The sequence below is a fragment of the Nomascus leucogenys genome, chromosome 2 (genome assembly GCF_006542625.1).
Source record: "Nomascus leucogenys isolate Asia chromosome 2, Asia_NLE_v1, whole genome shotgun sequence".
In the NCBI taxonomy this organism is placed as follows: domain Eukaryota; kingdom Metazoa; phylum Chordata; class Mammalia; order Primates; family Hylobatidae; genus Nomascus; species Nomascus leucogenys.
Genome location: NC_044382.1, coordinates 39,301,958 through 39,323,837, shown reverse-complemented (window position 1 = coordinate 39,323,837; position 21,880 = coordinate 39,301,958). Strand labels below are relative to the sequence as shown.

General features: G+C 55.3%; 3 protein-coding genes across 4 annotated transcripts; all 3 read right to left on the bottom strand.

Annotated features, from left to right (window-relative positions):
- Positions 1–3,191: 3,191 nt before the first annotated feature.
- MZB1 (marginal zone B and B1 cell specific protein) lies at positions 3,192–5,546 on the bottom strand. The gene is made up of 4 exons (XM_003266451.2): positions 5,319–5,546; positions 4,084–4,208; positions 3,645–3,755; positions 3,192–3,545 (listed from the first exon to the last, which is right to left on the bottom strand). The coding sequence occupies exons 1-4, from the start codon at positions 5,493–5,495 to the stop codon at positions 3,389–3,391; spliced, it is 570 nt and encodes a 189-aa protein (XP_003266499.2). The 5' UTR covers positions 5,496–5,546; the 3' UTR covers positions 3,192–3,388.
- A 683-nt stretch (positions 5,547–6,229) lies between these two features.
- Positions 6,230–10,839, bottom strand: PROB1 (proline rich basic protein 1). Its single transcript, XM_030828385.1, has one exon. It carries the CDS (start codon positions 10,729–10,731, stop codon positions 7,681–7,683), a length of 3,051 nt encoding a protein of 1,016 aa, XP_030684245.1. The 5' UTR covers positions 10,732–10,839; the 3' UTR covers positions 6,230–7,680.
- A 1,337-nt stretch (positions 10,840–12,176) lies between these two features.
- SPATA24 (spermatogenesis associated 24) lies at positions 12,177–19,738 on the bottom strand. Of its 2 annotated transcripts, XM_003266452.1 has the most exons (6): positions 19,601–19,738; positions 18,285–18,350; positions 17,564–17,694; positions 17,404–17,474; positions 12,655–12,757; positions 12,382–12,543 (listed from the first exon to the last, which is right to left on the bottom strand). In XM_003266452.1, the coding sequence occupies exons 1-6, from the start codon at positions 19,715–19,717 to the stop codon at positions 12,414–12,416; spliced, it is 618 nt and encodes a 205-aa protein (XP_003266500.1). In that variant the 5' UTR covers positions 19,718–19,738; the 3' UTR covers positions 12,382–12,413. The 2 variants fall into 2 exon arrangements, with proteins under 2 accessions (XP_030684232.1, XP_003266500.1); XM_030828372.1 differs by lacking the exon at positions 12,655–12,757 and having other exon boundaries at positions 12,177–12,543; positions 19,601–19,722.
- Between the last annotated feature and the right edge of the window lie 2,142 nt (positions 19,739–21,880).

The following is a 21,880-nucleotide window of genomic DNA, read 5'->3' as shown; positions in this document are numbered from 1 at the left end:
CCTGTCTGAAGGGCCAAGGGGCAGCACCGCTCTCCAGCTGGGCAGCAGCTTCATGCCACAGCACTGAGTCCGCCTGCCTGCCGGTGTCCACATTGTTCCTCTGTCTGCCTGTCCTCTCCTCTCCCTCTTGGCTACTGCTCCCAATTTCCAAAGTTGCTGGACCCAGTTTGAAGCCTCTGCAACTCCCCAGCACTTTTCTCTCCAACCTCTCCTCCGAGAACTCTCCAGGGTGCTGTGGAGACCAAGCCCGACCCCCTGCAGACATGGCTCCATGGACACTCAATTCAACCCAAACCACACAACACGTATAGAGAACAAGGTGGAGAACAAGGTCCCAGATCCACAGTAGCACGAAGAGGCCCACATACCCAGAGCTGATGCAGCCTCTCTAATCACCCCACAGAAACACAGGTCCACGTCACGGGTGCCCGGCTCCACACCCTGTCCTACTGACAGCTTAGTGGGTTTCTTGGGCCCTGACTTTCCTCCTGGTGTCTAGGGTTTGTCTCCTGAGTGAAGGCCAGGGATGGTGGGGCTTCAGGCAGGTCCTGGAACAGGTGAAGGATGGAGGGGGCTGAGTGCAGCTCCCAGGGAAGCTGGGGTGGCCAGGGCCTGCCCCAGGCACCTCTATTCCTCCAGCAGCCAGCCTCCCCGATCCCCTAAGTCTGAATCCCCTCCCAGCCCTACTACTACTCAGCCAGGGACTTGGCCCAAACCTCTTCTGTTGTCTAAGTTTCGGTTTCTGCATCTGTCAAAGGGGGATTAGATTGTCTTCCTACACATGGCTATCATGCCAAATAAAAATATTTCTAAAAATGGGGGTTAGAATGTTCTGTCCCTCTCCCAGGGCTTGGCTAGATCAGAGACACTCACAAAGGAAACTGAAAGTTCTGGTGCCACCGATCTCCAGTTCCAGACCTAGGTGGGGTCCACGGCTCCTTTACTAAGGAAAAGGCCCAGCCAGAATAATTTCCGGAGAAAGCAGGACTGAGAACCAAAATGTTGAATCTGGCTAGTCAGAAACCCAGGGCCCATCCATACCAGCTGAGGTCAAAGGCAGAGTGTGGAAAATGAACAGCCGTCGGGTATAGACCCAGTGAGACCTGTGTTCTGGGAGGGGTGCAGATAGCATGGAGTGCCTGGAGTAGGTGTGCCACAAGGTGGCCTGCGTGCAGAGTTTTCCTTGGTTCTCTTTTCTCATGATGGCTCTGAAGCCCTGGGATGTCACTGAAACCACCTTTGCAAAGTTATGACTGAGACAGTGAAAGAGATCTAACTTAATCAGTTCCATCTTGCTTCTAACCTCCAAGTTGTCCTTCTTCATTCCTGAGTGTAGGCTGAACTAACCTTGGGAGAAACTTAGTTTTTAGTTTATAGTCTAAAACAAAGACAATAACAGCCCTTTCTCAAAGCAGACCTCCTTCTTGCCTGAGGAGTAGATTGCCTTTGTAGGATGGACTAACATTAACCACAAGATTAGAAATTTTGGTTTAGGAGTCCTGCAGCTGGAGGCTACAAGATTCCGGCCCTCTCTAAACTGCTCCTAAGATCAGTGCTTGAGATACTTTGCAGACCCTGCACTTGATAGATCAGCTGGCACCACCCAGATCCATAAATTGGCTCGTTGGGACTTGTGGCCCCCACCTAGGAACTGACTCAAGGCAAGGAGACAGCTTCGACGCCCTGTGATTTCAGTCCTGACCAATCAGCACTCCTGGCTTACTGGCTTCCCTGCCATCCACCAAGTTGTCCTTAAAAACTCTGCTCCCTGAATGCTTGGGGAGACTGATTTGAGTGATAGTAAAACTCTGGTCTCCTGCACAGCCAGCTCTGCATTAATTACTCTTTATTGCAATTCCCCTATCTTGAGCAATCGGCTCTGTCTAGGCTTGGGCAAGGTTAACCCTTTGGGCAGTTACATCACCACACCATTGATGGCTCCCTCTTACCTCTGGAAGTTGTAGGGATGTAAATTTGGCCCTCTGTAGGAGGGATGTAATATTGTGAAATATATATTTAGTCTTTGACCTCGTTTCCTGGAGTATAATTTCTAAAACCTTAGAATCCCCGAAATGATGTCTTCTTGTGTGCTAATGATTGACTGATGGCTGGCAGCCCCTAGGGTAGCTTCAGGACAGGGGCTGGTCACCAGAGAGACCAAGGCAGGATTTCAGCCTCCCCCAACCCCCCATCCCCAGTCAAGGGAGGGCAGACAGGTTGGAGGGTAAGTTGTTCGCCAATGGCCAATGGCTTAATGAATCATGCCTACGTAATGAATTATCCACAGAAACTCAAAAGGGCAGGGTTCAGAGAGCTTCTGGATAGCTGAACACGTGGAGGTTCCTGGACGGTGATGCATCCATGGAGGGCATGGAAGCTCCGAACCCATTCCCCATACCTTGCCCTACACATCTCTTCATCTGTATCCTTTGTAACATCCTTTATAATAAACTGGTAAACGTTTCTCTGAGCTCTGAGAACCACTCTAGCAAATTAGTTGAACTCAAAGAGGGGGTTGTAGGAACCTCATCTTGAAGCCAGTAGGCCAGAAGCTCCAGAGGCCTGGAGTTGGAACTGGTGTCTGAATGGGGGACAGAATGGGGGACTGAGCCCTCAGCCTGTGGGATCTGATGCTATCTCCAGGTAGATAGTGCCAGAATTGAATTTTGGAGGGCACCCAGCTGGTGTTGGCTGCAGAACTGCTTGCCTGGTGTGTGGGGGAAAGCCCCCACGCATTTGGTCACAGCCATCTTCTGTGTTGTTGTTGTTGAGTGAGAGAATAGAAAAAGCATTTTGAAGGCTGGGCGTGGTGGCTCACGCCTGTAATCTCAGCACTTTGGGAGGCCAAGGCGAGCGGATCACCTGAGGTCAGGAGTTCAAGACCAGCCTGGCCAACATGGTGAAATCCCGTCTCTACTAAAAATACAAAAATTACCCGGGCATGATGGTGGGTGCCTGTAATCCCAGCTACTCAGGAGGCTGAGGTGGGAGAATCGCTTGAACCTGGGAGGTGGAGGTTGCATCAAGCCAAGATCACTGCACTCCAGCCTGGATGACAGAGTGAGACTGCCTCAAAAAAAAAAAAAAAAAATTGATTTTGAGAGTTTTTTTTTTTTTTTAGAAGGGACATCAGCAGAAACACCAATGTCTGCACTCCCAGCCCCCCAAGCACCTTTTGCAGAGAAAATTAGTGAGGTCACTGGGTTTTATTTGAGTCCAGAGAGGAAAGCCTTGGCTCCCACCCAGGCCCCAGTGCCCTGAGGCTGGAGGAGGGAGGCAGGATGGCAGCACAGAGCAAGGTCTTCCTGCCCTCCTGGCTGCCTGCAGACGGGAGTGGAGACCGTCAGAGCAAGCCCCAGCTTCTTTCAGAGGAGGGTAGAGTCCAGGACTAGAGGTCTTCTCTTGTGGCTGACACCTTCTCTGAGCAGGCCCCCTGGGGTCCCCCACACAGCAATGCCTCCAGAGCCCCTCGGCCTTGTTGGTGGGCTTCATAGATCTGGTCTTCTCCAAACTCCCCCAAGTAGTGCAAACATGTCCTGGAGAGCCTAAGGGAACCCAGCGGGAGCCTCAGATGCTGCCCAGCCCACAGTGGGGCAAACCAAGGCTCCAGGAGCTTCATCCTATCCCCAAGCCCCGGGCATCACCTGGTAGGCCAGGGGCCCCCTGTGACCATCACGCTGATGCTTGGCTCTGGCCCCTCGCTAAGTCCTGGGCCTGTGAGATGCTTCACTTGGTCCACTTCTCGAACTCCGTAGCTGGTGGCAGTGGAGAGGAGAGGAGTACAGCTTTGGCAGGAGCCCAGCCAGGGAGAGACCCATCTCCACAACAAGTTGGACACGCTGGGCGTTCGTGGAATTCAGAGAGGTAAAGCCCCTGGCCCAAGGTCACAAGGTGACCTTGTCTGCTGGCCCTCTGCTCTCCCACTTGCTCTCAGCTCCAGAGCCCAGACTTCATCCCAGCCAGCCCCTCCCTTGGACCGGAGTCCTAGAGGAGTGTGTGTGTTGTGTGAGCGGCTGAGTGGGAATCTCCACCCACCAGGCCTGCCCTTGGAGGAGAGAGGTGGGGGCAGGATTGGCAACTCACTCCTGCCAGTTCCGGGAGCAGCTCCGGTCCAGGACATCCGTGTAGACCGACTCGCTCAGCTCCCGCCGCCCCCCAGAGTTTGGGGTATGAAGTTTGGTCTCTGCCTTTGCCAGATTTTGCCACATCTGGAACAAGGAGGGACTAGGAGGCAGGGCCTCAGGCCTGCCGCTCAGTTAGGGGGAGGTGGGGAGGATAGGAGCAGAGTCTCTGGGGAAAATAAGGCGGCAAGAGAGCCGTTTGGGCAGGAAGCAGCTGTGAGGCTGTTGCACGCTCCCCCCCGCCCCGCCCAGCCCCTAAAGCTCCCTGGGATGGGGGTCGGGGATGGGAAAGAAATGCTGAAGTGGTAGGTGAGGCCTGGGCACTGGGGTCCCTCCTCCAGGGCACACCTGCCCAGTGGCACGTGTCATTTTATTTTTATTTATTTATTTAGAGAGAGTCTCACACTGTCTGTCGCCCAGGCTGGAGTGCAGTGGTATGATCTCAGCTCACTGCAGCCTCCACCTCCCAGGTTCAAGCGATTCTTCTCCCTCAGCCTCCCAGGTAGCTGGGACTACAGGTGCGTGCCACCACACCCGGCTAAAATTTTGTATTTTCAGTAGTGACCACCATGGTTTCAGGGTTTCACCATGTTGGCCAGGCTAGTCTCGAACTCCTGAGCTCAGGCGATTGGCCCCGCTCAGCCTCCCGAAGTGCTGGGATTACAAGCACGAGCCACTGCGCCCGGCCGGCACATGCCATTTTAAACCACAAGAACAAGGTAAGAAAAACTGGAGCCCAATATTCAATCGCACAAGTCCTCCCAGGCCCCCACCTCACAGAGACACTGGCACGCAGGCATGCTCAGCAGGTGTGTGTGTGAACCCGGACACACGCATACTCATGTGCAGGCGCTCACATGTGTGCACGTGCACCATGTACACATAGCCAAGGCCGCCCCGCCAGGTCTGGGGAGGGAGTCCAGACGCAAGGACGGGCCTGGAAAGGGAGAAGTCTAAGGACAAGTGAGTGATTCCCTGGGGTCTCAAGATACTGTGGAGGTCTCCCAGATTGTCTGCTGTTAGGCAGGCAGATGGGGAAACTGAGGCATGGTATATAATGAAAGGCTGCATCTGTGGCTTGATGCCCAGTGGTAGGGATTGGGGATCAAAGGCCGGTGGTGGAATTTGAGGTGGGTGGAGGGGTCTGGCTTGAGAAGGGCTGTGAGCAGGGCAGGGTGACAGTGGCGAAGGACTCACCTGGTAAGCCACAGCTCTGCAGGCATCACAGCGCAGGTGAGCAGGCATGTGAGCTGAGTACATCTCCTCATCATCCAGTTGTGGGGCTGTAGCTGTGAGTGGGGCCCTGTCCCCGAGGCCCCATGGGATGGCCCAGGCTCCCAGCAGCAGCAGCAGCAGTGGCAGTGACAGCCTCATGGCCCCAGGAGCCAGTTCAGCAAGTGTAGTCTGTGGTTGAGGTGCAGATGTGTGTGTGCTTGTGTGGTGTGGGGACCGCTACAGAACACCTGGCCTAGACCAATGGGGAACTGACACCTCACCCCTCCCATCCTCCTCCCACTCTCTCCTCCAGGGCCCGGAAGATGCCACGTGGGCATGTCCTCTAGCTGGACCCTGGCTCCAGCCATCTCAGCTCCATTTCACAGATAGGGAGCAATGAGGCAAGGAGAGGGGCTGGGCCTAGGCAGGAACACATAGGGGCCGATACTGCCCACATCCTGTGATCTGGCCAAGTGGCAGGCACTGTGCTGAGTGCCTTGTGGGAAGAGTTGGTTGGCTGCCGTCATCTTTTTTTGTCTCATTGACCTTTCTGAGAAATGAGACTGTCATGTTTATTCTGCCTCTTCTGACACAAAGGCTCAGAGAGAGGTGACAAATCCAAGGCCACATAGCTGGGGGGGCCATGCTGAGAAACCCAAGCCTGACTGACCCCAAGGCTCCCTGGCCAATCAACCACCAGAAGGAAAGAGGTGTGGCTGCCAGCCTCCTGGGAGGCAAGTTCAGGGAGACAGGGATGCTATAGTGTTTCCAAGACACACATGGTCTCCTTCCCTAGCCCCGAGGTCCCCTCCACCCAGGCCATACCCAGGCATGGAAGGGCACTGTGGAGGGTGTTGACAGGCCGTGGCAGGAAATCAGGCACCTCACACCAGTTATTTCAGCCATCATGGCTCCATGGTCAGTAATTTATTACATACCAGGATGAAGTAAAGGCACCTGGGGTGGCCCCAGGGCCCTCCATGCCATCGGAGCTGGCATCTCCAGCTAGAAAATGGCCAGTTGTTCTGATTCATAGCTCTCCTAGTCAGCTTCCAGTCCAGGGCAGAGGGCAGGGACTGCTAGGGACCTGGGCCCCCTGACAGGCCTGGAACAACGAAGGCATCCATCCCCATCCCTGCCCACTGCTTCTCATAGAAACTGTCCTTCCCAAACTCATCACATCACACACCAGGCTGGCAAGGGCCAACCATTTCCAGTTCAGAACTATACACAGACCCCCACGCACACCACCTCCCACCTCATGCAGACCCCCCTCATCTCCCTCAGAGGCTCCTGAAATCTCAGGGCAACTGAAGCGCAGGCTCTGGGCCCTGTCCCTTGCTGTGACTGGTCTGTAGGGCCAGCCCCTCTCTGGGCATTGTTGCCACATCTGTTACTGGGGAGTGGAATCTGCCAAGAGCTTCAGATCCCTCTGGATACTCCACCAGGGGTATCGCTTCTACTGCTGGCCCTAACCCACCTTCTAGCCACACAGAGGGGTCAAGAGGCTCCTGTGGGACAAGAGCCCAACGCTCCCTCTTCTCAGAGCTTCCTGATGACCATTTCACCTACTCCCGATGTAGGGGATGTGGGACTGAAGCCCCACCCCTGGCCCAAAAATGAGTCAGCTCAGCTCTGAGGGCCAGGCTCCCCATCTTCCCACCCCAAGTTCCAGGCTCACCCCCAACCCAGGCCCTCCCTGTATTCCTTGCTTTGCCTCCACCTGCTGTCCCCTACCTTAGCTCTCTTTCTCAGAGCCAGCCTGGCCTGGGCTGTACTGGCCACTTTCCCCCCAGTAACCTCCAGGGCCAAAGCTCAGCTCCTTTTTCTAAGAGCAGACTTGACAGCCAGAGTCCTTCCTGCCACCTCACCAGGGGCACTGGCCAGCCTCACCTCAGCTGTGCCCGCCATCAGGGAGGGCAGACAGTTCCCCGCCCTGTCTCCTGCTGCTCCCGTTCCTGCTGCCCCACGGCAGCCACAGCACCTCCTCTGATCGGCTCCTGGGGACGAGCCCAGGGATGCCTCACTTTCCCTATTTGCTTGCCCGCATATACACATATACACACACCCACACACCACACCACACCACACCACGCCCTGGGAATGCCTGGGAAAGGGATACATAATTTTGTTGGGGGAGGAAGTAGGCAGCCACTTCCTGGGTGACTCCAGCTCCACCAGCCTCGGGGCTCAGATTCATTCTCTGAAGATCACTTCCTGTCCGACGACTGACTGGGATGGGTTAAAGACAGAGGCGACGGAAAGACAGGAGGGTAGGGGCTTGGATGCCAGAACCTCCCAGGCCATCCAAGGGCTCCAACTCCATGGGGATCGGCCCGGGGCCTCACAGCGGGAACAATGAACCCTTGCCGGGCTGGGTGGGACCTGAGCTGGAGGGCGGTGCACAGAGGAGCAGAGGAGGTGCGGGGCTGGGGGTCCCACTCCCTGGCAGGTAGTAGGTCCCGTCCAGGGGCCCTGCCTCAGAGACCCAGGGTAGCTGGGGGCTGCCGAGGGCCTGCGGGCCCGGGGACGGTGGCAGAGAGAGGCTGGGTATAGGCCCATAGGCGGGCGGGTAGAGGCCGAGCCCCAGGGCCAGAGGGGTGTAGACGCGGTGGGGCAGCCCGGGAGACGAGGGCGGCAGCAACACCTCCACGTACTGCCCACTCTCAGGGTCGAAGAGCACCCGCAGCCGAGGCTGCCTCGGCGCCTCCACAAAGTAGTAGCGACCACTCTCGGGGTCCACCAAGACCTTCCCCAGGGGCGCGGCCCCGGGCTGCCTGCGCGCTCCTTGGGAGGGGCTTTGCGGGGACCGGTCCGTGGGAGGCGCCGAGGCAGCGCGGGGCTGGGCTGGGGCCGTCTTGCCCGCCGACGCCTGGGGCTCCCGCGGGAGTGGCGCCTGGACGGCAGCCGCGGACTCGGGGGCCGTAGGTGGTGTCTTCGGTTTGGGTGCTATCCCAGGGCTTGGGCTGGCTTGCACCTGAGGGGAGCTGGGGCGGGGCGATCGGACCCCTGCTGGCCCTACGGGGGAGCGCTGGGATGAACTGCGGGCGCCGCCTAGAGGGCTGGTCCGACCGTCGCCGTCGGGGACCAGTCGCTGGGCCTCTGCATCCCTGTTCTCTCCTCCAGGGCCACGCGCTCGCACTCGCGAGGTTACCTCGGGCCGGCGACCCAAGGCCAGGGCCCCAGGCAGGCGGATCTCTGTGCGCTTGAAGGGCTTCGCCGTGCTGTTCTCTGCCCTCCGCCGCAGGACCCCGTTGGGCTGTGAGGCGTCCCGGGCGACCGTGTCGAAGGACGGTTCAGGAGGCTCGTAGGGGTGCGGCACGACCGGTAGAAAATCCTTGATGAAAACGGAAGTGTAGTGAGCCGGGGCAGGGGGCCCCAGTGCTGGCGGCTCTTGCGTCTTGGATTCGCCGCCCTCCTTCCCGCAGGGGTCGGCAGGAGGCGCAGGCAGCCCAGAGCCTTGTGCTTCTGCTGGGAAGCCTGGCGCGTACGTGGTCTTCACCAACTTGCGCACGTCTCGAGGCCGCGGAATGGCCATGCGCGGGCGTCCCGAGGCCGCCTCTCCAGGACCCAAGACTTCCGGGCACTTATCGGCGTCCAGGGTGCCCACAGGGTGGCTGCCGGGCGGCTCGGGTGCTGCTGCTACCTCTGGGGACGGCTGACTCCCTCCAAAGGCAAGATCTGGAATTTCCCGCGTGGATGGACTCTGCATCTCTGTTGGTTCTGGAGTCCCGGGTGCGGACGGTGTAGGCGGTGCCAACTCCTCCTGAGTTAACCCATTCTGAGCTTCCTGAGTAAATACTATCGATGAGCCCGGCCCCATGGGATCCCATGTCTCTTGGGGAGATGGGCTCCAAGTTCCAGTAGGACGATCTGGAGCCTCCCACGGGAAGAAGGCTGGCGGGGACGGGCTGCTACCTGGCTCCACCGCATCCGCGACTGCCGAATGCGGAATCTCCCACCGGGAAGGGGCTTCGAGGGACGGGCTCCTTTCCCTGGCAACACACTGATTCCACTGGGAAAGGATCGGAGGGGAAGGGCTTCTCCTGCTGACAGTTTCCTCGACGGCGGGATTTTGATTTTCCCACGCGGAAGAGGCTTCAGGGAACGATGGGCTACTCACCTTCTGAGTAGTCCGATCCCACGGGGACAGGTTCTGGGGCGACGCGCAGCGAGGACTCCGTACAGTCCCATTTGGAGTCTGCCACGGCGGGGACGGGCTCCTTGGCCTCACAGCCCTACTCGGAATCTCCGAGGGGATCCTACACTCAAAACGCGGACTCCGTGCCCTCTGGACAGTTCGATCCGGCGCCTCTCGCGGGAACCGAGTCTTCCGCGCCTCCTGGATCTTCTCCTCTGACTGAAGGAAGATGCTGGAACTAACAGGACCCAGCGGCTCCGTCCCGGGCGCAGGCTTGTCGCGCCGAATCGCGCGCTCGCGGAGGCTGGGCCACGGCCTCGGGGCTTTGGCGGGGGCCGAATTATCTTGTACGCGAAGTGGCCGAGACTTAGCCTTCTCCAGGACCACGCGGGTGCTGCGGGCCGTTTCCTGGGTCGCAGGTTCCGACCGCCCCGTGGGACCGAAGGTGGCGCTGCTCGGGGCCGGGGCCTCGGGGCTTAGTTTTCTGGCCAGCGCCGTCTGCACGAAGCCCGCGGCGGCCTGCAGGCGGCCCAGCGACTCGTCCAGGGAGCCGGTGCGCAGGAGCAGCCGGGGGCGCGGCGCGCCGGCCGCCCGCGGGGGACTCTGGGGCCGGGGGCGCAGCTCGATCTGACGCTTGGGCACCGTCCGGAGCCTGGCTGGCGCGGCGCGCTCCTCCAGAGCCACCTCCACACACTCGAACTGCGCTGGGGCGGCAGGACTTGGCGCACGGGGTCGCAGCTCTAGGTAAGTGGCCCAGCGGGAGCCACCATCGGGGACCTGGGACTGGCGTGGGACCAGGGCGGGAGACTCTGGCCCCGTCGGCAAGGGGTTGATAAAGGCCGGCTCCGTGAGCTGTTGTTGTGCCTCGCGATCGTCTGCGCCGGAGCAGCCGAACAGGGGCCCGACGCCGAAGATGACTTCCATCTCCCCCGACGGCAGCGTGCGCAGCTGGGGCTGGGGTGGCCGTGGGCCGGAACCTGGGCCTCGCGGGAAACCCGAGCCGGGCCCGTGCCGCTGGCGGCTATTCTGGGCGCTGACGGACAGGCGAGGCTGCGCGCCCGCCCCCCTCCCAGGGGCCACCCAGGGCCAATTCGCTGGGCTTTCCGCGTCCGGCCCAACGTCCGGGGGCTCCGGAGAACCCGGAGCCGTGTAGTAGGAGCCTGACGAACCGGAGGAGTCCTGGCGCCGCGCGGGGGCCGTGGGCAGCTGCCTCGGGATCCCAGGCAGGGCTGGCGGGGCGAGAGCGGTCAGCATGGTGGGGCCGGACGCCGCGCACTATCTCCCTCGCATTCGCCTCCGCTGGTGGCGCCGGCACTGTCCCCGCCCCGCCCGAGGATGCCGTGGGGTCACCGCTCCTTAAAGCGGCCGCGTCCACTCCTGAGCCAGCGGCGCCGGCAGCAGAAAAGACCTGGGCCCTGCACCCTTCCTTGTCCAGCCCCCATGCCCAACTAAACCCCTTCTCAGGCACAAGCCGGAGTACCTGGGGTGGGCTTCAAGCTTTGGCTGACAGGCAGGTGACGGAATGGCAGGCCCAACTTCCCAAGCCTTGGAGCCAGGAGTTAGGCCCAACTCCACGTATCTCACAGGTGAGGAAACTGAAGCACAGCAGGGATCCGCCTGAAGTCAGGCACTGCTGTGTGCGGTTCAGGTTGTGAGCGGGTGAACCAGACCTTCAGGCCAGGAAACTCAGGTAGAGCCAGCAATTTCATCTTCCCCTCAGCCCCGGGTGTCTTAACATCACTTCAGGGGACCCCCCATTGCCATTGCTGGCCTCAGCTAGAGCTCCTAAGGGTGCACGCACCACCTTCCTTGACCCCAGTTACACTCCCCCTGATCCCCAACCTTCAGTAGAGTGAAGAGCACCGCTAGAGGCCTCCCTGACTCCTCAGGGCCTCAGGAAGGTACTACCCCTGCTGGACCCACTGCCCTCAGTGGGACCTATTGGAAGGGGCTGGAGTGGACAACTCTAGCTTTCACAGTCTGCCTCAGCACCTAGAACAGGCCCTGGATACCGATGTGAGGTCCCATGGGAAGCTTCGAAGTAGCTTGTGTTCCCAGCTCCAAAGGCCCCTAGGTACTCACAAGGCCCTAATTTCAGCCCCCACAGCCTTAGGACCTGCCCTGGGGACAGGCACTGGTTGGGAGGCAATCACCACCTGTCATTGTCTTACAACTGTGGGCACCACTTGCCCTTAAATTTCTGGCCTCAAGGTCCTGCTATGACTCAGGCCCCAGCTGGCCCTGGAGCAAGAGCACTGCCCCCTCCTGTGCACTTGGCCTCAAACTGAACCAGGACAGGCTACACTGGGCTAATCTGACCCCTGAAGTGGGTCCTCTGCCTGGGTGTGTCCCCATGATCACCTGGGGGCACTTGGCGATGGCTTCTGAAAGAATGTTGCTGGTCCATCCTATCCAGCCCTGCCTGTGCAACTTCCCAGATTGTTTCTCCACCTTAAAACCACACACAGTATTGTCTTTTCTCTTCCTCCCATTGTGAAGCTCCCATTTGTTTGGGGGAGGTGTCAGCAGGTGCAAATGCAATTTGCAGGTATAACATTATTGTCATGTGATGGAAACTGACTTCCCAAATTCCTTGTGGTTCTGGAACCCACTGTCTTTGAAGTTTCTGGTCAGGGCTTCCAGCCCTGTAGTCAAGTTGGGAGAGTTAAATTTACCAGGACACTGGGAGTGGAGTGGGATGTTACTGGATGACCAGGGCTGTTTATATAGGAAGGGGTTAAACACCCAAAGGAAGCAGCGGTGCCTACCAGACAACAAAGACCCAGCTCCTCCCCTAGGCTACAAGCCCCACCTTGTGGACCCCCACCACTACCCAAGAGGGAGGGAAGTAGCAGGGGATAGAGGCTGGTGACTCCCAGAGCAGAGAAGGCAGAGGCTGGGGAATACAGCCAGAGAACAGGAAAGCGGCGGCCATTTTATTTTTCCCTGGGATGCTGGTGGCTGCGGGCCTGACGCGTCCCTGAGGCTTTCTTATGCTTCTGGTCCAGCACCTGGGCCATGTAGCTCTCCTGCTGCCTCTGGATCCGGAAGTCAGACATATGATTCCTGCAACGGAGCCAGCTGGTGGTGGGCTGTGGACAGCTGAGGGTAGGTAGGGGCCAGAGGTCTGGCTCCCCAGTGTCATCAACAATCCCCAGCCGGGCCCAGACCCCTCACCTGAAGATCTGTTTCTGCTGGCTGATAACTTGCTGCAACTCTTTAATCTTATTCTCTTTGCCATTAAGTATATCTTCTTGCTTTATAATGTGAGACTCAATCTCTGTGTGGGAGAGAGGCAGGGAGGAGGGGTGGTTCCCATCCCAGGGCTCCTTCCTGAGATAAGGCATTCCCTCATGGGGCTTTTCAGAGCTTGGCTCCCCACCCAGGAGTTCTCCATGAAGAACTGCTAATATCTTAGTATGAATGAGTTTATTATGCAGTCTTGGGGGAGTGCAGTGTTTGAAGATTGTTGTCAATGACTTCACAAGTCTATTCTGGACCAGAGGACCCACATGAGGGCAGGAGAAGGTCCTTGGAGACAGGTGGGCAGTCCTGCCCAAAGGCTGGAAGATGATTGGCGCCTGCCCTCAACTCCTGCAGGTCTTTACAGATGTTGCCTCCTTCGAGCAACTCTCCCTCATCTAAAAATTACATTTCCCAGTACTTCCTATTCCCTCTTCCTGCTTTCTTTTTCTTTCTTTTTTTTTTTTGTTTTTGAGACTGAGTCTTGCTCTGTGGCCAGGCTGGAGTGCAGTGGCATCATCTTGGCTCACTGCAACCTCCACCTCCTGAGTTCAAGCAATTCTCCTGCCTCAGCCTCTCGAGTAGCTGGGATTACAGGCGTGCACCACCATGCCCGGCTAATTTTTGTATTTTTAGTAGAGATGGGGTTTCACCATGTTGGCCAGGCTGGTCTCGAACTTCTGACCTCAGGTGATCCGCCCACCTCAGCCTCCCAAAATGCTGGGATTACAGGCGTGAGCCACCATGCCCAACATCCTGCTTTATTTTTCTTAACACTTTTACCTAACATACCATATACTTTACTCATCTGTCTTCTCCACTACTGGGATGTAAGGTCCACAATGACAAGGATATTTGTTTTATTCATGGCTTTATCCCTAAGGCCTAAAACACTACCTGGCACATAGTAGGTATACAAACAGCATATTTGCAGACCGAATGAATGGGATGTCCCTGGGGGTTTAGGACTCAGAAAAAAGACCTAGTTCAGTCATCCCCGTCCAACAAAACTTCCTGAAGGCTGGCTGGATGCCCAGCCTTGTGCTAGGGCTTCAGGGGTGGTGGGAGAAGACGGGAGTTGCCTCGATTTTCAGACCTGTTTCCTCGTTTCAAAGATGGGGAAAGAGACAGCCCTATCCCACAGTGGTGTGGGGAAGACCCAGTGAGATAGTGGTGGCAAAGCCTACCCCCAAATTAATCGTACATTTGAGGCAAAGATGACTTTCTGAGGCAGGAGGATGGCTTGAGCCCATGAGTAAGAGACCAGTCTGGGCAACAGAGTGAGACCTCGCCTCTACAAAACTAAAAAAAAAAAAAAAAAAAACTAGCTGGGCATATGGTGGTGGAACGCGTCTATGTCCTGGCTACTTGCTGAGGCAAGAGGATCACTTGAGCTCAGGAGTTGGGGCCTGCAATGAGCTATGACTGTGCCCCTGCACTCCAGCCTGGGTGACAGAGCAAGACCCTGTCTCTAAATAATAAATAAATAAATAAATAAATAAATAATTTTTCTGTGTTGGATCAAAATCCAAGGAGGCTGTAGGGATCTGGAGGTGCTTCATTTACACAACTGCCCCACATGGCACCCTGGAAAATTCTGATTCCTACAGAAAGAAAATCCTACTGTCTTCAAAGGTTGGACAAGGGGCCGGGCACAGTGGCTCACGCCTGTAATCCCAGCACTTTGAGAGGCCAAGGCGGGTGGATCACCTGACGTCAGGAGTTTGAGACCAGCCTGGCCAACATGGTGAAACCCTGTCTCTACTAAAAATACAAAAATTAGCCGGGTGTGGTGGCACATGCCTGTAATCCCAGCTACTTTGGAGGCTGAGGCAGAAGAATTGCTTGAACCCAGGAGACGGAGGTTGTGGTGAGCCAAGATTGTGCCATTGCACTTCAGCCTGGGTGACAGAGCGAGACTCCACATCAAAAAAAAAAAAAAAAAAAAAGGCCAGGCGCGGTGGCTCATGCCTGTAATCCCAGCACTTTGGGAGGCCAAGGTGGGTGGATCACAAAGTCAGGAGATCGAGACCATCCTGGCTAACACGGTGAAATCCTGTCTCTACTAAAAATACAAAAAATTAGCCAGGCGTGGTGGTGGGCACCTATAGTCCCAGCTGCCTGGGAGGCTGAGGCAGGAGAATGGCGTGAACCTGAGAGGCAGAGCTTGCAGTGAGCCAAGATCTTGACACTGCACTCCAGCCTGGGCGACAGAGAAAGGCTCCATCTCAAAAAAAAAAAAAAAAAGGTTGGACAAGGATTAACTAGAACATAAACTCTGAAAATACAAAAATGTCTAAGCATTTAAGATTTCAAAAGAGAAGACCTGGTAAAAAGTGAAGGCACAGCATGGAAAAGAGGAGAGACAGGTGAAGGGAGAGAATGAAGACATGAGTTCACCGGGTCATGGGATGAGGACTGTTGAACCTCCTTCCCAGGCATCCAGCTAAGTGGGATTAATTACTTGTGAAGTTCGTTTGGGAAAAAGAATTAGAAATTTGTGTGACTCCTTGAAAATAAAAGCCTGTGGCACCTGATGATGAGAGAATGGTTAGAAAATCCCTTTGAGAGTAAAGAACTATGTAAGTGTAAAAACCAAACTGAAACCACACAAGGGAAGTTTGTAGGGGTGGGGTGGGGTGGGAGGCACTGGCCAGGGTGAGGTTCACATCACCAGACTGGCTTAGGAGGGCTTGTGTCCCACAGGAGGGATTTAGAATATTCTGGGGGAGGCAGCCAGGACCTGTCCCCATGACACACACACCTTCCAACAAGCAGATCCAAAGCCCCATGAGCTTGACTAATCTCTGTTGGAAGGAAATGACCTAGGGGAAGGAGGTCTCTGGCCCCACCAGGAAAGAACCCCAGGTTCTTTTTTGGGAAGTAAGGGGATGCCCAGGGAGAGGGCAAGACTGAGGGGACTAATGGCCTTGAGCATGGGGGCAGTGACTGCCTGTTGGGCCCTGCTATGGCAGGAGCCAGTGACCAAACTACTATGAGACCTGTCAGCCCGCCTGGCCAGATCAAGATGTCAGCCTGCTGGCATCTTCCCAGTGAGAGCACTCACCAGGGGAGAGAGAAGGCTGAATTGGTGAAAGGCAGGATACTCAAGGCTCCACGTGGGAGCCCCACCAGGAAGGACCTTGAACCTCTTGCGCTTGCGCTCTGGCCTACTGGAGATCTGCTGCAGTGAACAAAGCAGATGTGCCTGGAATTCATACCTACTTTTTTTTTTTTTTTTTTTTTGAGACAGAGTTTCACTCTTGTTGCCCAGGCTGGAGTGCAATAGCACGATCCTGGCTCACGGCAACCTCCACCTCCCGAGTTCAAGCAATTCTCCTGTCTCAGCCTCCTGAGTAGCTGGTATTACAGGTGCCCGCCACTATGCCCAGGTAATTTTTGGTATTTTTAGTAGAGATGGGGTTTCACCATGTTGGCCAGGCTGGTCTCGAACTCCTGACCTCAGGTGATCCGCTTGCCTTGGCCTCCCAAAGTGTTGGGATTACAGGCATGAGCCACCGTGCCCAGCCCATACTTAAACTGGGTAAGGGGAGTTTAGCATTCCGGGAAATGAAAGGGGCTCCTGAGGTGCACAGGCACGTGTAGCTGACTCTGAAGGTGCCCCACAACTTATGGCACCAACTGAGCCAAACAAGTGGCCCACAGGCATCTGCACAAAGCAGAGTTGAAAACTGGCAGCCCACAGATATTTTACTTGGCCTACATGATAGTTTTAAAATTTCAAAATCAACTGCCAACACTAAAAAGTCAGAAAAGCTTCCATTAAAACTTGGTTTTGGCTGGGTGCGGTGGCTCATGCCTGTAATCCCAGCACTTTGGGAGGCTGAGGTGGGGGATCACCTGAGGTCAGGAGTTCGACACCAGCCTGACCAACATGGTGAAACCCCATCTCTACTAAAAATACAAAAATTAGCCGGGCGTGGTGGTGCACACCTGTAATCCCAGCTACTCGGGAGGCTGCGGCAGAAGAATCACTTGAACCCAGGAGACGGAGGTTGCAGGGAGCCATGTGCCACTTCACTCCAGCCTAGGCAACAGAGCAAGACTCCATCTCAAAAAAATAAAATAAAACAACTTGGTTTCACTGGGCATAGTGGCTCACACCTGTAGTCCCAGCTACTGGAGAGGTTGAGGTGGGTGAATCACTTGAGCCCAGGCATTTGAGACTAGCCTGGGCAGCATAGTGACACCCAGTCTTAGAAATATAAAAATAACTCTTAGTTTCCATTTTAAAGATCTGGCAATCCTAGCCCCCTGTCACCACATGCACCCTTCCCTATTGAGTCCTGACCCTGAGACTAAGGATCAGGTCCCAAATAGGACAGTGCTTGCCCTGTGTTCCTCTTGTATCAGAGTTAGGAGTAACCCATCAAAAGTGGGAAAACAAAAGGTAGACTAAGAAGGTTGTGTGTTTCAGGAAAAATGGGAGCAAGCCCATTCCTTTATGGCGGTGAAGAATATAGTACACCGACTGCGTCCCTCATTTCCGTGGCCTGCCTGGTCCCTTAAGGCCTTTTCGAAGGTGTGGCCCACCCGGGCCTGCCTGTATCCTCAGCTGGGGACAGGTGTTAGAGTGAAACCCTGCCTTTGACACAGGCACTGGGTGGTTAGGAAAGAGCCCGTTTATATAACCGTGGTGGAGAGCACAGGCCTCCCGCCTACCATTGCACTTGGTGATGAGCTGGTCCTTCTTGCTGGACTCCTGTAGGACTTTGCTCTTGACACTGGAGAGCCTGGGTGGGGAAGATAAGATGGGAGGGTGGGCAGGCTAGCAAGCAGACGCGTCCCCCAAACCCCACACCCCCTACTGAGGCCCACTCACGCTTTTTCAAAGGCCAGCTTCTCTTTCTCCAGCTGCTTGGACAGCACCTCTACCTCTCCGAGGGCAAACTGTAACTTCTCCTCTTCCTTGGCCAGGAGAACCTTGGTTTTGGCATGGGCAGCTTTCTCTTCCTGCAGGGGCAGCAGCAGTCACCTCATTACCCTAGGCTGCCTTGGGTCTCCTAGACTCCCTTAACCAGCCCCCCTTCTCAGAGGGACACACAGAAGCCAGAGCACAGGGAGATTCTGGCCACTTTGCTATTGGGGCTGGAAGTTCTCAGAGGCCGACCTTTCTTTTTTCTTTTTTCTTTTTTTTTTAGACAGAGTCTCACTCTGTTGCACAGGCTGGAGTGCAGTGGCATGATCTCAGCTCAGTGCAACCTCTGCCTCCTGGGTTCAAGCAATTCTCCTGTCTCAGCCTCCCAAGTAGCTGGGATTACAGGCGCCTGCCACCACACATGCTTGGCTAATATATATATATATATATATATATATATTTTTTTTTTTTTTTTTTTGTATTTTCAGTAGAGACAAGGTTTCACCATGTTGGCCAGGCTGGTCTCGAACTCCTGACCTCAAGTGATTTGCCCGCCTTGGCCTCCCAAAGAGCTTGGATTACAGTTGTGAGCCACCGCACCCATCAGAGGCTTAATGAGCCTGCCTAACCACAGGGGTCCTGGGAAACGGGGGAAGATTAGGAGACTGCAGAGGCCATTACTTACCACCAGCTTCTTCTCCACTGCCTGGAACTCTTCTTTACTGACAAAATTTTCGTCCTGGAGAACCATCTGCAACAGAGCCTGGCTGAGGGAGGGCCTGGGGCTAGAGTAGAAGGGGCGCCCTCTAGGGACCAGGACCAAAAGTGGGTAACAGGATGATGCTCGTGGTTCCTAGGATGAGACTGAGGCCTTGGGAAGGGAGAATTCAGTTCCACAGATAAACTGAGACTCAGCTCTAAGTGCTGCCCTCAAGGAGCAGCCAGTCTCATGGAGGAGGCAGTCCACAGCTAGCACTTCTAACATGCTGTGTGCCTTGATGGGGAGACATAAGGGGATTTGGCGCCCAGAGGAGGCCCCAACCCAGCCTGGGGAAGGGTCAGAATCACTTCCGGAGAAGGGGACGTTAGACCTGAGATCTGACTGCTATATAGGGTGGGCCAGAAGAGGGACAGAGAGAAAAGCACCCTGGATGGTGGGGACACACATGCCAAGGTCAGCTGCCAAGAGGAAGACCTGGGTACCTTCAGGGAATCAAAGGCAATTCAGTGCCTAGAGGTCCATACATTTTGTCGAATGAGAGCATTAGGGTAGCAAATAGGACATGTCTCTCTCCTCTTTCCCCCACATTCAACTTCCCAGAAGGGAAGAAATTGTCTAAGAACAACTTAGAATGAGAAATAGATGTGAAGCCAGTTTTATTTCTGAGATGGAGATACATCCCAACCTTCTTATCAAGACAGAAAAACAAAACCAGAAAAACCATGAACTCCAGCTGGCCAGGATTCTATCATGCCCACCCAAGTAATCTGTGACTGCAATGCTTTGCACCCATTAGCTGTGGTTTGATTGAGAAGGCAAAAGCTAAGGCATGTAAAGTTCTTGGAGGCCCCTAAGTTAGCGTTGGCAAGGGCCAAATCTGCGCTTACTGCATTCAATATGGTACTGCCTTTGACTCTGGGGAAGGGTGTCCATAATAGGAGGGATGACAGTTTCTCTGCCCGCACACAAGGGCCATGGGAACTCTGTGACGTCATCTCCACTGAAAATGGGGAAACTGAGGCTCGGGGACTCTCTACCAGCTCTTACAGCAACCAGGCAAACGGAAGGCAGAATATGGCTTGATTTTAGTTAAAATTCCCTGGTTCAGGAAGGTCCGCCCCTTTTTGGCTCCACCCCCACCGACTGAGCCCGGCCTCCTCCTGATGACGCCATGGGCCATGCGTTCTAGCCACGGTCCCCGCATCGGAACAGGTTCTGGCCCCGCCCCCACCAGTGAGGCATCCGGCCCCGCCTCTCCCCAAGCTCCTCTGGCTGCATACCACGTTCCTCAGCTGGTGGATTAGTTCCTCCTGAGACTCAATCACGTCCCGCAGTTGATCGAAAGCGAGACACACAGATCCTGACCCCGCCTTCGACCACCCGAGGGGCGTCGCCATCTTCCGCCCCGGCCAGCTAGTTGGAAATGGCTGCCTCAACGGTGATCCCCGCCGCCGCCCACCAAGGAGAATGCGACGCCACAGAGCACCCCGGCAACGGGGGGCGGGGACTTCCTCTGTTAGCGGGGCGAGGGGCCGCCTCTTAAAGGAGCCGCCTGGAGCGGGGAAACTGCTGACAACCCTTAAGGCATTTAAGTTGATAGGAAATTGCGCTTTTATTACTTCTTCTGTTTCTCACTCAGTCCTGAGAAGCCGGCAGGGCCCGGCTTGTACTTTCCTTGCCTGCGAGCAGGCAACACTCAGAACACCAGCCCTCAGCCTTCACCCAGGGCCTGTTAAACTGCATGACCACGAAGCAAGAGCCAGCATAGGCAACTCCTGCATCTTTAGCTTCTCATGCCTCTTTCTCCAAATCTTTATCCTAATCTCCAAATTTCCTCCCTTGTATGAGATTCCAGCCTCCTGGAACACACTTAGGGGTCCTAAGCCTAAGCACGGAAGATAGAAGAAGATAAAAAACAAGAATGGCTTCACCTGAGATCAAAGTCTTCATACTCTGATACCAGGCTCTGGGCAGCTGCACTAGAGTCATGTGCCACCACCCGAGGAGGAGGGCCCTGAAGAGATTAGGAGGACTGAAGAGGGCTTGAAGGAGGAGAGTTTAGTAAAATGAAGTCAGGGAAGGATACGGTGATTACGCACACTCACCAAGTCTCTATTGAAGGCTTTTTTTTTTTCTTCTTGGAAACCCCAATAAGATTAGGTTTGGAGAACATCAGAGCGAATATATATTGTGTTCACTATTTCGTGGCACCGTTATGTTTATATTATTTCATGTGACCCTCATAGAACTCCTATTAGCCCCTTTTTACCTAGGCTGTATGAGAATGAGAATGAATAACCTGCCCAAGGTCACTCTAGTAAGTTGTGGAACTGAGTTCTGCTATGGGCAGTTTGGTTCCAGAGTCCGTGTTTTTGTTTGTTTTTTGAGATGTAGTCTCGCTCTGTCGCCCAGGCTGGAGTGCAGGGACGTGATCTCGGCTCACTGCAACCTTCGCCTTCCGGGTTCAAGCGATTCTTCTGCCTCAACCTCCCAAGTAGCTGGGATTACAGTGCCCGCCACCACGCCTGGCTAATTTTCATATTTCTAGTAGAGACGAGGTTTTGCCATGTTGGTCAGGCTGGTCTCGAACTCCTGACCTCAGGTGATCCGCCCGCCTCGGCCTCCCAAAGTGCTGGGATTACAGGCGTGAGCCACCTCGCTGGGCCTGGAGTTCATATTCTTAACCAGGATGCTGTGCTGCATTTGTGTTGCACGTCATGGGTGGAAGTTACGGAATTTGATACCCCCAAGTAGGAAATGACTATACTAACAAGGAGTTTGGAAAAAAAGTTACCAGTGACTATGAAAGGAGGCTGAAAGCTCAGGGTAAGTCATTCAAGCTGCTCCCCAAAACTCCCGAGGGCCTGACAAACCTGGCCATCCCTGTGGTTCTCTCAGCAGGAGCCCTTGTTTTGTTTCTTGCATTTATTTTCATGGACTTGGAGACAAGGCCATCTCTGTTGACCTCTTTTTTTTGTTGTTTTTTGAGACGGAGTCTTGCTCTGTTGCCCAGGCTGGAGTGCAGTGGAGCAATCTTGGCTCACTGCAAGCTCTGCCCCCCTGGGTTCACGCCCTTCTCCTGCTTCAGCCTCCCGAGCAGCTGGGACTACAGGCGCCCGCCACCACGCCTGGCTAATTTTTTGTATTTTTAGTAGAGATGGGGTTTCACCATGTTCTCTTTTTTTTTTTTTTTTTTTGAGATGGAGTCTTGCTCTGTCACCCAGGCTGGAGAGCAGTGGAGCAATCTTGGCTCATTGCAACCTCTGCCTCCCAGGTTCAAGTGATTTTCCCACCTCAGCCTCCCCAGTAGCTGGGATTACAGGCACCTGCTATCATACCCAGGTGATTTTTTTGTATTTTTGTAGAGATGGGGTTTCACCGTGTTGGCCAGGCTGGTCTCGAACTCCTGACCTCAGGTGATTGGCCAACCTCAGCCTCCCAAAGTGCTGTGATTATAGGCGATGAGCCACTGTGCCCGGCTGACCTCTGTTAAAGGGCCTAGAACAATACAGTTCAATAGAACTTCTAGTGATGAAAATGTTCTACAGCTGCACTATTCA